The sequence below is a fragment of the Trichechus manatus genome, unplaced genomic scaffold (genome assembly GCF_000243295.1).
Source record: "Trichechus manatus latirostris isolate Lorelei unplaced genomic scaffold, TriManLat1.0 scaffold00054, whole genome shotgun sequence".
Classification (NCBI taxonomy): domain Eukaryota; kingdom Metazoa; phylum Chordata; class Mammalia; order Sirenia; family Trichechidae; genus Trichechus; species Trichechus manatus.
In genome coordinates, this window is record NW_004443990.1 from 1,445,125 (window position 1) to 1,460,043 (window position 14,919).

Here is a 14,919-nt window from a genome sequence, read left to right on the forward strand (position 1 = left end):
TGGAACTAATAGAAGATTTCAGCAAAGTTTCAGGATACAAGAAAAACATACAAAAATCAGTTGGATTCCTTTACACCAACAAAGGCAGCCCTGAAGAAGAAAAAATGCAGCAAGGAAACTACAGCAAAATAGTTAAAATCTGGCAAGTGCTATGACTTAATGATCACTCCTGGAAGCTTTTCCTCCCTCTCCCTCTCAATCTTTCTTAGACCTTCTAGAGAATAAAAACTAAGAAACAGCCTTGCAGCTAAGCCTGCTAACTTGAAAGACTGTATACTCTGAAAAACTTATAGTTGACTTTTTATGTTATCTTTCTGTTCACACTGCCTAATTCGTTAGTTACAACAGGCTTTTTAAAAAGACAACAATGAAGAAAAACAGCAAATTATGATAGTTTTTGCAATTTAAATTATTCTCTATATGTCTACATGCTGCTCTACCACGAGCTATAAGATAAACAAACATAATCAGCCACATTATGCTTTCCTATTTTCCATGTCATGATTTTGAGAAGCTTCAGCAGGCACTCATTCTGTATCTTATCATTTTTCAGGTGTATACAGAATAATGTTGTTCTCTTTTTAATTACATGTGGTTTGCAGCCTAGCAATGAGCCAATGTTAAGTAAATAAGAGAAGATCAAGTTGAGACATAGATGTAGTAGCTCTAGCTCTTATATGATAGAAATGATATAGAACTATGGGTACAACTACCACTTGTACCTGTCATTTACCATAAACATACCTGGAAAAGGAGATTCAAAAATTCATTGGCAAGAACATTTTTCACACTCCAGATCTGATAGTCTTCCAGAGTAAGGTGGCCCATCTAAAAAAGAGAAAACATAAAGATCCTGTGTTAAGAATGTCCTCGTTTTTTACAAAATTGGAACAAATGCTGGTTGATTAAACTTATATTGGTCATTTTTCTAAAAGCAAACCAATAATTTTCAGTAGATGTCATATGTTTATCTGAAAAGTTAGGCCGGCTAGTACAAGTTTAAGAGTGGCACAGTTCATACAAATGCTATGTGTAACTCTGTTCAAGCAGTTAATGGTAATGGGGACAACTTATCATCAACAATTTCCTTTCTCCAATGTTGCTGTTGTTGGTGTTAGGTGCAGTCGAGTTGGTTCCGACTCACAGCAACCCTACAGGACCAAAGTAGAACTGCCCCATAGCATTTCCAAGCAGCAGCTGGTGGATATGAACTGCTGATCTTTTGGTTAGCAGCCGAGTTCTTAACCACTATACCACCAGGGCTCCCTTTTCTCCAACAATACCTGGGAAATAACTAACAATAGCTTCTGCTTCAAAGGTTATCTATGGAAAACCACTAGAGGTCCTAGGTAGGCAAAATGGAGTATTTAATAATTTTGAGAAGTTCCTGGGTGGTGTAAACGGTTAACGTGCTCAGCTGCTAACCGAAAGGGTACAGGTTCAAGTCCACTCAGAGATGCCTCAGAAGAAAGTCCTGGCGATCTACTTCCAAAAAATCAACCACTGAAAACCCTCTGGAGCACAGTTCTACTATAACACGTATGGGTCACCATGAGTTGGAGTTGACTAGATGGCAACTGGTATTGGTTAATCATTTTGAAACCAAAAATTAGAATCTCTGAATTATGTCCTTTCATCCTAATACTTGTCTAGGAAGGATATTCTGGCAACATTATCAGACTTCTTAGAGATTTAACAGAATCTAATGTATATAAAGAATGAATATCCATTTCATGTTTTCCCAAAATACAACTGAACATTACTGTTATAAATTTAGTAACATTTTTGTAGTGTCAAAGTACACCAAAAATTACATATAGAAGCCAATATATTTTTTTCTTATCAGGCAAAAACATAACCAAATGTTTTTACTTCTTGTGCTCAATACTTACCTAACAATCCTAGATGAATAATAATGTTCTTAGCTTTTATTATTTAATGATAACAAAGATGTTCCACTAACATTATTTACCCTCATTTTCCTTTATGCCTCAAATATGATGGCAGTAGGCATTATTAACAAGGAAAACTACAGTCATACTTTTTTTTTTAAAGATAAAAAAAAGCTGACCTGTGGAATCCCTGAAGTATATATTTCTACTGTCTTATAATCAAACAAGACAGATGTGAGAAATTTAACTGTTAAAAAAATCTTCCAAATACAGGTATAGAAACAAACTAAAAGGAAGAGAAACAAAAGCTCCAATTTCTTTTTTTTTTTTTTTTCATACAAATAAATAAGTTTACTTTCAAAAAGTAGAAGGCAGGGTGAGGAAGTAGGCAAATCACTTTAGAATATGACTAACATTGGATGATAGAATTTTTCTCATCATGGTCACTGTTTTAAATTGTTGGGTTCGCCTATACCAAAGAGGAAGTACTTTGAAGAGTTTTTGTAACATACAGTATGAGAAGTTGAAAACACCTGGATCTGTAATGTATGATGCCAAAAAGGAGCTCTGACTTGGAGGCTTGTTCATTTTATATTACGATGTTATTAGAACTCTCAATTAATTCCATAACATCCATCTTTAGTATTCCTCTTGCCTTTGAAATAGCTCTTTGACCATAGCAATATGATTTAAAAGATACAGGAATAAATCATAGCATACTCATAATAGAACAGTATGCACAGGCTGTTGAAAAGACTGAAATCAAATCTCTATATATGCTGCTTTATACCTAGCACATGGAGGGTGCTTAATAAACATCTGTAAAATTTACAAAAATGCTGATTTATTGTTAAATGATAAAGAAGCTACAGAATAGCTTATATAGTATTATTCAATTTTTAAAACATAAAACACAGAATAGAAGCAAATTTATCCAACCATTGATATAGTGTGTGCCTTTACTCTTCCATACTTTGAATAATATTTAATTCTATTATTCTAACTTAATTATTTAAAAAACAAGAGGATGTGCAGCTCTGCCACATCATGTTTATACCTCAGGCATAGGCGGCACAGAGGAACATGTGCCATATAACTTTATTGCAGATAAGCTCTGATAAAGTTCATTTCATTATGGAATTTTACACTGAACAATCAAGGACTAAAATTCCAGGAGAGAAAAATAAAGATATCCTTACGCTCCTTCCCAGTTAATCCCTCATCCCTTGAAATCGCTATTCTGACTTTTATTACCTTTTGTAAGTTTCGTCTGTCCTTGAAAGTTCATATAAATGCAATCATACAGTATGTATACCTTTGTGTGTTTTTTTTTGCTCAATATAATGTTAGCCTTTATCATAACTTATTAAATGGAATAAATTACAGATATCAGGGTTATGTCTACTTATAAAATGATTAGCACAGGCTTATGACGCTTTTATCTATCTTACATTTAATAAAGCTGTTTAAAGAAGGAATGGATTATCTTTAGAGACAAGTTGGAGGCATTTTAATCACAGGCCCAAACAAGTCCTTGGTGAATATGATGCAGAAGACATTCACGCATGTATACATGCTACACATCCCAACTCAGAGTGCATGGTATTTTTAGAAAAGGATAAACTAGTCCTAGCTAGACTCACCTTTGTGGTGTCATGTGTATTCAGTATGCCTTCTACAATGTCAGATAGATCCGTGTGTAATTCCTTTAAAAACAGCAACCCAGAGGAGTAATTAGAAAATGGATAACATTTTTTATTTTATTATTCAGTGGCTAAAGTATTTTGGTCAAGTTTTTTTTCAAATTAGCACAAATAGATTCTTATATTTGCTTTAAAAAAATTAAGACAAGGGGGAGGGGAAGTTACTAAGTAGACAAGGATCAACTTCGGTGAAGGGAAGGCCAACACACAACACAGGGGAAGTCAGCAGAACTAGACCAAAGCAAAAACAAAAAAGTTTCCTGGACACATGCAAACATTCTGAGGGATAGAGTAGCTGGGGCTGGGGCCTGGGGACCACAATTTGGGGGAACATCTAGGTCAACTGGCATAATACAGTTTATTAAGAAAATGTTCTACACCCCACTTTGGTGAGTGGTATCTAGGGTCTTAAAAGCTTGCCAAGTGGCCATCTAAGATACATCAATTGGTCCCATCCCACGTGGAGCAAAGGAGAATGAAGAAAACCAAAGACACAAGGAAAATACTAGCCCAAATGATTAAAGGACCAAATGAACCAGAGACTCCATCAGCCTGAGACCACAAGAACTAGATGGTGCCCGGCTACCACAAATGACCACCCTGACAGGGAACACAACAGAGAGTTCCAGACAGAGCAGGAGAAAAATGTAGAACAGAACTCAAATTCATGTAGAAGACCAGACTTAATCATCTGACAGAGAATGGAGGAATCCCCGAAACTATGGCCCACAGATGCACTATTAACACAGAACTGAAACCATTCCCGAAGCTCACTCTTCAGACAAAGATTAGACAGGACTATAAAACAAAAAATAATACACGCGATGAATGTGCTTCTTAGTTCAATCAGATATATGAGACCAAATAGGCAGCTCCTGTCCAAAAGCAGGATGAGAAGGCAGAAAGGGACAGAAATTGGTCGAATGGACACAGGGAACATGGGTAGAAAGGGGGAGTGTGCTGTCACATTGTGAGGATTGCAACAAAGGTCACAAAACAATATGTGTATAAATTTTTGAATGAGAAATTAAAAAAAAAATTAAGATAATTTTCTTGTTTCATTCTTACTTTATACAATAAGTTCAGTTTATTAAATTTTCTAAGCCAAAACAAATTGAACTCTTCCCAATTTTGCATCATCAACTATAAACATTTTGTATAGAATATAGTTAACTAAATGCAATAAAAAATCCTTTCTTCCTTTTTTTTAAAAAAAATTCTCCTTCTCCAGTCTATTTTCCTACTGGGAATTTACATACAAGATGTACACACTCAGAACTTACAGGGATGTCATCGGTGCGGTTGTCCTTCCAGACCTCTAAAAGTGCAACCACCATGTCTTTCAGTTCAACCCTAGAGAGAACTCCATCACGGTCAACATCAAACACCTTGAAGCAAACTAATGAAAAAACAAAACAAAACACAACTCTTACGGAGGGAAATTATTTTTATATTTTGAAGTACATTTTGCCAAAAGCTGCCCTAGTATAACTACTTACTTTCACAAGCAGTTATATTCTGGATTAAGTTCTCATCTTGAGCAGACTATAATATGTCATTAAAGTCCTTTGAACTTGCAGGATTTTCTGCACATACTTCATAGATCAATCTCTCTAAATCATGATCCAGGTTGGGGTATCTTATCTTTCAGCTAAATCTAGAGCTAAACTACTTGCAAAACCAACAAGAAAGGGCCATGTCACTATACAAAATATACTACAACATCTCACAGGTTTTGAGGAGGTAATTCAAGCCCTTAAATTAATTTCTAATATTCAAAAATGATCACTGCAGAGTTTTTTCTTGTAATGCTAGAAATATTCCATCTATGTTAAGAATCAATAACAACAAGCTGGTGTAAAGATAGCCTGCTTCCACTTTGCCTCTCCAATGTAACTAATGTACACTTAATTGTTTGTATAGACCAATTTCAATTCTTCAGTGAAGTTCACATACAGCATGCTAAGAATTAGAAAATCAGCGCTTTGCTAATTAACTCCAAGTGAATCATTCTAGTTTGTTAATTTCCATTAGCCCATCAGTAAAAAAGAAATTTAAAAATTAAAAAATTTGTAAAGGGCAATAATTAACCTCAGTTGAGCAGAGATGTCAGTCTCCTTATTTAACATTAGAACTTTAATGAAAACAATAGCTTTGGTTAAATATGGTTCAAGGTTAAATGTTGAATAAAGTTTTAACTTATATCCAGGTTAATATTTAAATAAAATTCAATAATCTATCATAAAGCCAAGTAGGAGCGATGGTATATAATCAGGGAATTAAAAAAGAAATCTGAATTTTTAATATTAAAAAATTATCTATTTCATATACTCCCACAATAGAATAATTATACTATTAAATCAACTGAGTGTATCATAGTACAATACTAATAAATAAGATCAAAATATCAAATACCACTTCTGAAATAGGCAACACTTGTGAAGATGTACTTTTGAAAGAGACCAAGATAATGACCCTAATAAATATATTTGAGTTAGGCTCTAATTAAATGCAAACTACTCCATTTTCTCAAATATTGTTTAGATTTAGTAATGTAATGAACTTAGGCTTAAAAATTATGCTATATTAACATTTTATCTAGGTTAAAAATACCATTTTAGTATTTAATAAAATTGTGTTTTCAATGAAAATTTCATTTTGCCAATAAAATATTCAAGTATGCAAGTGACAGAAAATGAGTTATATTTCAAATCATGCAAGACATGAAATTCTCTAAATAGACTACCAGAAAATACCTCCTACTTAAAATTTCAAATCCATCGTGGCTGATTTGGTTTATTTATCATAAATTTCAAATTCATCAGGAAAATCGACGTCATTATTTATAGCAAAGATCCCAAACTACTCCACAGTGAAAAAGAATAGATGATTGATTCCTTAGACTGACCTAAGTAAAATCTCAACATGAGATACTGTTTGTCAACCTGGAAAAGTTACAAAAATTCAAGCCTTAATCCACAGATAATTATACATGTATAAATGCTGATTTTCTCTTTGCATAGTTTGCAATTTGTCCGACAATGTTTAACACACTTACATTTTTGTCTTTCAGCCAGGGGTCCCCTGCAACAGGCTGATAACCCACAAGATATCTCCTTAAAATCTATGTGATTGTCACGATTTTCATCGAAAGCATTAAACAAACCTGTAAAGCAGGGAAGAGACAACATAAACTACACTCAAAAAACTTCCTACCATTAATACTGACACGTTTATGAAAGGAAGCGTAAGTCCTTCCTACAAACTGGCTGAATAAAAAAGAATGTTTATCAGTAGTTCCCACTGTCTCAGGAAGTATGATTTTCTTTTTCTCTTGGCATAATTATAACCGAAGCTTATCGTCCTTGCAGAAAATACATCACTATCCTTTAGTGTCTGGTTATAGCTATCTGTCTTTATCTTATATTAATTCTAACAGTTAAAAATGACTATAAAATATAAAAAATAAATTTATAAATAAAATACTGAAAGATACACTGTGATGCTATAAGTTCCTATAAATCTCTTTCTTGAAGCAAAGAAAAATAACACAATATATTACGAGAAAAAGAGATTCTCTACTGCAGTGACTTCTTTGTGCTTGTTAATTTTTTGCATATGAGTATTTTAAATCCCAGAGATGAAAGGGAATTTACAGATAATCTAATCCTGTGGTTTTTAAATTAAAAAAAAAAAAACTGATTTTTTCCCCAAATGAAATGATACATCAATTTCTAACTCTGAAAAGGTTTAAAAACTCAGCTGCCCTGTTGGTGTTGGTAGAGGCCCAAGCCCAATCTGCTCTGGCCTCCCTGACAAGTACTTCTGAAGTACCCTAGGAATCTGAAGGATATAGACTGTACATTCCAAGAATCTAATGCAGTGTCCTCTCAATTTAAAGATTAGAAAACTAAAGCTCAGAAGGGTCCCAACTAGAATCAGAAGCCAGGTATTCAGATTCCAAATATGGTTTTTGTAATATCACCTAATAAGTGTATTCTTAATTAAAAAAAAAGTCATAACAAGTAAAAAATTTAGAGCTAGAAGGGACCTTAGAAATGATTTAGTGCAATTGTTTTTAAACTTTTTCTTTGGGGGAGGAATACAGCATTGGATCCTTCTTATGTAAAACAGAAAAAAAGTAGAGGCATTCTAGCTGAGGAAGAGGTAGGGGTTTATGTGGAAACCTAGAGCTCTGCCCATTCAGTGGCTACTACTCAAATCCCTGCACCAGCTACTGAGGCACCTCGCTGGAGCACAATTTTATAGCACTGACTTAGTCAAACTCATCTGACCAAGATATTAACCTATAGAAAGCTAAACTGATTTATGTAAGTTTGTTGTTGCTACTGAGTGCTGCTGAGTCAATTCCAACTCACAGTGACCCTATAGGACAGAGAATTGCCCCACAGGGTTTTCTAAGCTGTAGTCTTTACAGCAGGAGATCGCCAGGTCTTTTCTCCCACACAGTGGCTGGTGGGTTCGAACTGCAGACTTTTTAGTTAGAGCCAAGCACTTAACCACCGCACCACTAAGGCTCCTTTATGCAATGTTACACAGGTATAATGTGAAGGCCTAGAATAGAATACAATTTTAATTCCCTTTTAGTTTTTCTCCACTCCACTCCACTATTTGCAACACACTTGCAAACCTATAGTAGCACTGCCTTTAAAACGCATTGGTTAGAGTTAGAATGTGTTGGTTAGATATAAGAGATGAGCTCAGATGTGTTTACCAATGAACATTTGTAGAAAATAGAATAATTCCTACCTTCACTCAGAGATGGACGAATAGGTGGTGAAACCAGTGGGCCAAATGTCTCTAAATCAAATCGTCCAGTCCGGGATTGAGCCTTCAGCAACCAATAGCGTTTCTCCAGATCAATGATGTCTGATTCCTCCACTGAGAATCAAATCAAACAATATTATAAAATCTCAGACGTCTCTTCTGGGAAATTAATTCACGATTCAATTGCTAAAAATAATCACGACCCCCCTCCCAAAAAAACTCTGAAAGACAAAATGCATTACATCTAAAAAGGTAAGAAAATTAAATTGAAATTGACAAAAAAGCAAGACTAACAACAACAACAACAAAAAAAGATCTGTAGTTTCCCATTAAGTAGGCTGCTTAAATCCAACATGTAAAATAATATACAACTGAGCTATTTCTTTTGGGCTTCCCACACCACATTAAGTGAATGGAAGAAATGATGAAGTAAAAGAGCTGAAAAGAAGATTTCAAAGGGCAGCTCAAGAAGACAAAGTAAAGCATCATAATGAAATGTGCAAAACCTGGAGTTAGAAAACCAAAAGGGAAGAACACACTCAGCATTTCTCAAGCTGAAAAACTGAAGAAAAAATTCAAGCCTCGAGTTGCAATACTGAAGAATTCTATGGGCAAAATATTGAACAATGCAGGCAGCATCAAAAGAAGATGGAAGGAATATAGAGTCATTGGGCCAAAAAGAACTGACGTTCAACCATTTCAGGAGGTAACATGATCAAGAACTGATGGTATTAAAGGAAGAAGTCCAAGCTATACTGAAGGCATTGGAGAAAAACAAGGCTCTAGGAATTGGAGTACCAACTGAAATGTTTCAGCAAATGAATGCAATGCTGTAAGTGCTCACTCATCTATGCCAAGAAATCTGGAAGACAGCTACCTGGTCAACCGAATGGAAGTTATCTATATTTGTGCCCATTCCAAAGAAAAGTGATCTAACAGAATGCGGAAATTATTGAACAATATCATTAGTATCACACACAAGAAAAGTTCTGCTGAAGATATTCAAAAACGGTTGCAGCAGTACACCAACAGGGAACTGCCAGAAATTCAAACCAGATTCAGAAGAGGACGTGGAACGAGGGATATCATTGCTGATGTCAGATGGATCTCGGCTGAAAGCAGAGAATATCAGAAAGATGCTTACCTGTGTTTTATTGACTATGCAAAGGCATTCCACTGTGCGTATCATAAAAAATTATGGATAACACCGAAAAGAATGGTAATTCAAGGACACTTAATTGTGCTCATTCAGAACCTGTACATAGACCAAGAGGCAGTTGTTCAAACAGAACAAGGGGATACTGGATGGTTTAAAGTCAAGAAAGGTGTGCATCGGGGTTGTATCCTTTCATCATACTTATTTAATCTGTATGCTGTGCAGATAATCCAAGAAACCAGACTATCTGAAGAGGAACGTGGCATCAGGATCACAGGAAGACTCATTAACAACCTGTGATACACCAATGACACACCTTGCTTGCTGAAAGAGAACAGAATTTGAAGCACATGCTGGTGAAGATCAGACTACAGCCTTCAGTACGGAATACACCTCAACATAAAGAAAACAAAAATCCTCACAACTGGACCAATAAGCAACATCATGTAAACAGAGCAAACACTGAAGTTGTCAACGATTTCATTGTACTTGGATCCACAATCAACACCCATGGAAGCTGCAGTCAAGAAATCAGAAGATGTATTGCACTGGGCAAATCTGCTGCAAAAGACCTCTTTAAAGCGTTAAACAACAAAGATGTCACTTTGAGGACTAAGGTGTGCCTGACTCGAGCCACGGCATTTTCAATCACCTCATATGCATGTGAAAGCTGGACAATGAATAAGGAAGACTGAAGAACTGATGCCTTTGAATTATGGTGTTGGTGAAGAATATTGAATATACCATGGACTGCCAGAAGAACAAACAGATCTCTCTTGGAAGAAGTACAGCCACAGTGCTCCTTAGAGGCAAGAATGGTGAGACTTTGTCTTGCATACTTTGGACATGTTATCAGGAGGGAACCAGTCCCTGGAGAAGCACGTCATGCTTGGTAGAGGGTGAGCGAAAAAGAGGAAGACCCTCAACTAGATGGACTGGCACAGTAGCTGCACCGATGGGCTCAAACATAGCTACGATTGTGAGATGGCGCAGAACCAGGCAGTGTTTTGTTCTGTTGTACACAGGGTCCCTATGAGTCGGAACCAACTAAACAGCACCTAACAACAACAACCGACTCAAAGGCAATGGGTTGTTTTTTTTAGTTTAACACCACCACCACCACATTATCTGTACTCAGCTCTGGTAATTTTCGATCTTTATCTTCAATTTAAGATTTCCATGTACAGCTCCTCTCCCTGATAGACTGTAAACATCATTAATAGCAGGATCAATGTTTGGTTCATCCTGTCAATACAATGACTGATTTACACATTCAATACTTATTGAATAAATGAAAAAAATATGGTAAAGAATGTTATAAGTAAAAAAGTCAATAAATGACAAAGCAGATGCAGTAGAATTCAAAATGTGATAGGCAACAGGGAAATCAGGATTTAGTTACTAATTTGATTTGAGGGGTGGGAGTATGTGAGAAAGGAGCATTGGTTAAGTGCTCGACTGCTAACAGAAAGGTTGGTGATTTGAACACACTCAGCAGCTCCGTGGGAAAAAGACCTAGCCATCTGCTCCCGTAAAGATTACAGCCTAGAAAACCCTATGGGGCAGTTCTATTCTGTCACGTGAGGTCACTGTTAGTCAAAACTGACTCTATGACACCTAACAACAACATCTAAGTCGGTAAAAAAATCTATTTTAATTTAATCACTTATGAGTTTTTCTCAGAATCTCAAAAGGAAAAGCATATTTAAAAAATAAATTTTATATACAGAGTATATATATATATATATATAAATAAAATATTCATGCATCTCTAATTATGAAAAGAGAAACAGCATTAATTCTATGTTGAGCTAGTCAGTTCACTGTCATTGAAAAATGTGTGTTTTTCTGGTAATAAGAAAAACCAGAAAGGAGGTAGACAAACTGAATACACTGGATCCATGCTGCTTTTGTCCACAATATCCTAACTTTAAAAAAACTGGACACTTACATGAAAATACGCAAAAAGAACAAGAATAAAATGTGAAAAATAGTATTGTGAAAAACAGTTAGCAAGCAAAACATATTTATGGCAAATGTTTCTGAGCTAAGTTTACAAACTCCCATTTTTTAAATACAGATTGAATGCAATCATTCAACTGTGTTAAGTGTGTTGCAATGAGAGAATAAACTAGTAATAGTGTGATACAAAACAATGAGCTGCTCTCAGAGCTCTTATTACTTTTTTTACTTTTTAATTTTTTTTATTGTTGTAGTTTAGATGAAGTTTATACTTCAAGTTAGTCTCTCATGCAAAAATTTATACATATATTATTATGTGACTCTACTTGCTCTCCCCATACTGTGACAGCACACTCCTCCTTTCCACCCCTTATTCCCCATGTCCATTCAACCAGCTCCTAACCCTCTCTGCCTTCCCATCTCACCTCCGGACAGAAGCTGCCCGTTTAGTCTCTTGTATCTACTTGAACTAAGAGACACACTCCTCATGAGTATCACTTTATGTCCCACAGTCCAGTCCTGACCCTGTCTGAAGAGTTGGTCTTGGAAATTGTTTTATTTCTGGGCTGACAGAGAAGCCAGGGGCCGTACTTTCTGGGGTTCCTCCTCTTATTACTCTTTTACGCACTTTCCAAAATAATTCACTTATTGAAATAAAAAATATAAAATGTATGTTCTTTGCAAAGTTCAAAAAAATATTGTTAATTGGATATTGAAGCAATAAGAAAATAATGCACAAACAACATAGGTTTTTTGTTTTATTTTTTAAACCTTGCTTTCAGGATTCAAACAAGAATATCCTTCTATGTCCTCCCCACTAATTAATTCATGGTAATAAATATACATGACATCCAGCACAAGATTCACTTTCTTAAATAAACAAACACATCCCCTTTCCAAAAAAAAAAAATCCAAAACATTTAACCTACCTCTTTATAATTAGGTCATTCTTTTACTTTGCCTGTCTTCAGCATTCAACACACAAGCTGAGCCTAAACCAATCACTAAGTTAATGTCCTCATTGGCAAATTCATTATTTTCACATCTTTGTGAATTCCACAGATTCCTGTTAGTCATTTAAGGCATCCCCTACAGTTGTATTCCCCGTACTAAAGCCCAGAAATATACCTTCCCAGTAAAAGGTCCATGACCCAGCACTGAGAACAGAAAGGCTCTATGGCTGTAGAGCCAAGAATGGCTAACGCTGGAGAACGGCTAACCTTAGGAAAGGAGTTGTGAAGGAGAGGGTAAGGATCAGCAAGTAGACACAAAAGAAAGAACAGCTCCTAGCACCGATGACTGGATCTGTGGTCAAAAGGGAAACAAAGTGTATTCAAAGTTACTCCATTCCTTTGCTGTTTCATTTTTTGGGGGAAAAGCTTTTCCCTCAGCAAGATAATTTAGATACAGCCATATTGATATGTGTATTTATACATCAAATACTGTATTCAAGAAAAGTGGTGAAAAACTGAAAACACATATCCCACCAACTTCCATAAAATTTTAAAAGAAATTATCTTCCTTTTGCCTGTCCTTAAAGGGACTCTCAGCACTTACAAGTAAAGCTTCTCTGTCTTACCTTACTCTAACAGTCACTATGTCTAAAACCTCAGAGTGGTTTGTACTTAAAGAATGTAGTAAAACCTACTGAAAGGAAAAAGAAAAAAATCTTGCATTGGGATTACAGTATTTTGTAGATATTATCACTCCCGAAGTACTGAGATTCTCAGACAGACATGGTTCTTATCCTGTAGTAGAAGGAAAGTTCATGAGAAAGACTACGTCTGCCATAGCTGAAAACAAGAAAGACCTGGGGTCAAGTATACTGATTCCAACTAGTCCCCATTTTACTGAGAATACGCTCCTGAAAAGTTCTTGACTTGGGCCACCCCTAGGACAGTCTTTCCATCACTTGTCTCTCAGTTTCTTGTACTGTGGTGGCTTGCATGTTGTTGTGATGCTGGAAGCTATGCCACTGGTATTTCAAATATCAGCAGTGTCACCCATGGTGGACAGGTTTCAGCTGAGCTTCCAGACTAAGACTGGGAAGAAGGACCTAGTGATCTACTTCTGAAAAAACTGGCCAGTGAAAACCTAATGGACAGCAGTGGAACACAGTGGATTGAAACAGCGGCTGCAACAATGGGCTCAAACATAGCAGTGATTGTGAGGGTGGTGCAGGACCAGGCAATGTTTCGTTCTGTTGTACACAGGGTCGCTATGAATCAGAACTGATTCAACAGCACCCAACAACAAAAGAACAGTCTTAATGATCCACAAAACCTATGAAGAGGGATTCTAAGAGCAATAACAAAGTTACCCTACATTTTTAGCATTTAAAAGGAACTAATTACTTAGGGTAATTATAAACAACTGAGTAGTAAGGTTATAAGATGACATATTTTAAGAAATAAAGAAATGGAAATCTGTTTTGTTACACATACATTTACCACAAATTAAAAAGAAAAGGAAATCAACTTTCACTAACTTTACTAGGCGTCTGTATTAATTATCTACATAACTTTAACCTTTGAAAGGAGCAAGAGAAATTAGCAGCTGTTATTTTACTAGCATTTAATGAACTCACTAAACCAAACATCTTTTCTCCGTATCGGACCAAAGTTTCTCAATCTTGACACTACAGACATTTTGGACTGAGTAATTCTTTTTTGCAGGGATAACAACAATCCTGTTTATTGCAGGATGTGTAGCAGCAATCCCTGGTCTCTATCCACTAGATGCCAGTGGTAACCCCCTAGTTGTAACAGTCAAAAATGTCTCCAGACGCTGTCAAATGTTCCCTGGGACACAAAATTGTCCCCAGTTGAGAAGTCCTGCCACAGACACATTTACAAATGATGCTGGGCAAGTGATCTGTAAAACAGCTTACTTTCATAATGCCTAGGAAATGTATCCATTTGTATTAATCAGAATGTTAAATAAATTAACATTAGAAAATAAACCTTCCAAGGCATCTAAAGCTCAATACTGTACTGAATTCTATATCTGATTCAGCTATTTTAAACCAAATCACTATGGAAAACAACTTAGATATAACTCCGAAGATTTGAGTGCTATTATGACTGGATCTGTGATCAGAAAAAGCAACATTTTTCAGTAAACCATTGACAGAAGTATATCACAGACTAAAAAATTAAGACGGTAAAATCTTAATTAAAATGCTGATTGTGAACAATAAAGATTTTTAAGCTTATACTATTTTCATTTCTAATGCAATTACACAAATGTGATAATTAACTCTGATACAACTGATTCATATCTATACTGTGACCTTTTATATAAGAAGTTTTAAACACATCCTCTATATTATTCCTCTGTTCAGTTATCAAAATAAAAGAGTATAAATGTAACTTACATATTTGAAATGCTATTTTAATTCTGCAAATAGAGGGGAAAC

At 35.6% G+C, this 14,919-nt stretch overlaps 1 protein-coding gene across 4 annotated transcripts in view; it reads right to left on the bottom strand.

The window, feature by feature from the left end:
• Positions 1 to 14,919, bottom strand: part of USP32 (ubiquitin specific peptidase 32) — a 229,520-nt gene that overhangs the window by 79,884 nt on the left and 134,717 nt on the right. For 3 of the 4 annotated variants that reach the window (XM_023732684.1, XM_004377840.2, XM_023732685.1), the window contains exons 6-10: positions 8,366 to 8,497; positions 6,654 to 6,761; positions 4,879 to 4,994; positions 3,536 to 3,598; positions 745 to 828 (exon numbers count right to left, since the gene is read on the bottom strand). In XM_023732684.1, coding sequence (XP_023588452.1) covers positions 745 to 828; positions 3,536 to 3,598; positions 4,879 to 4,994; positions 6,654 to 6,761; positions 8,366 to 8,497 — 503 coding nt within the window. Of the gene's footprint in view, positions 1 to 744; positions 829 to 3,535; positions 3,599 to 4,878; positions 4,995 to 6,653; positions 6,762 to 8,365; positions 8,498 to 14,919 lie in introns of those variants that run through there. The other variant, XM_023732686.1, reaches the window with a different exon arrangement.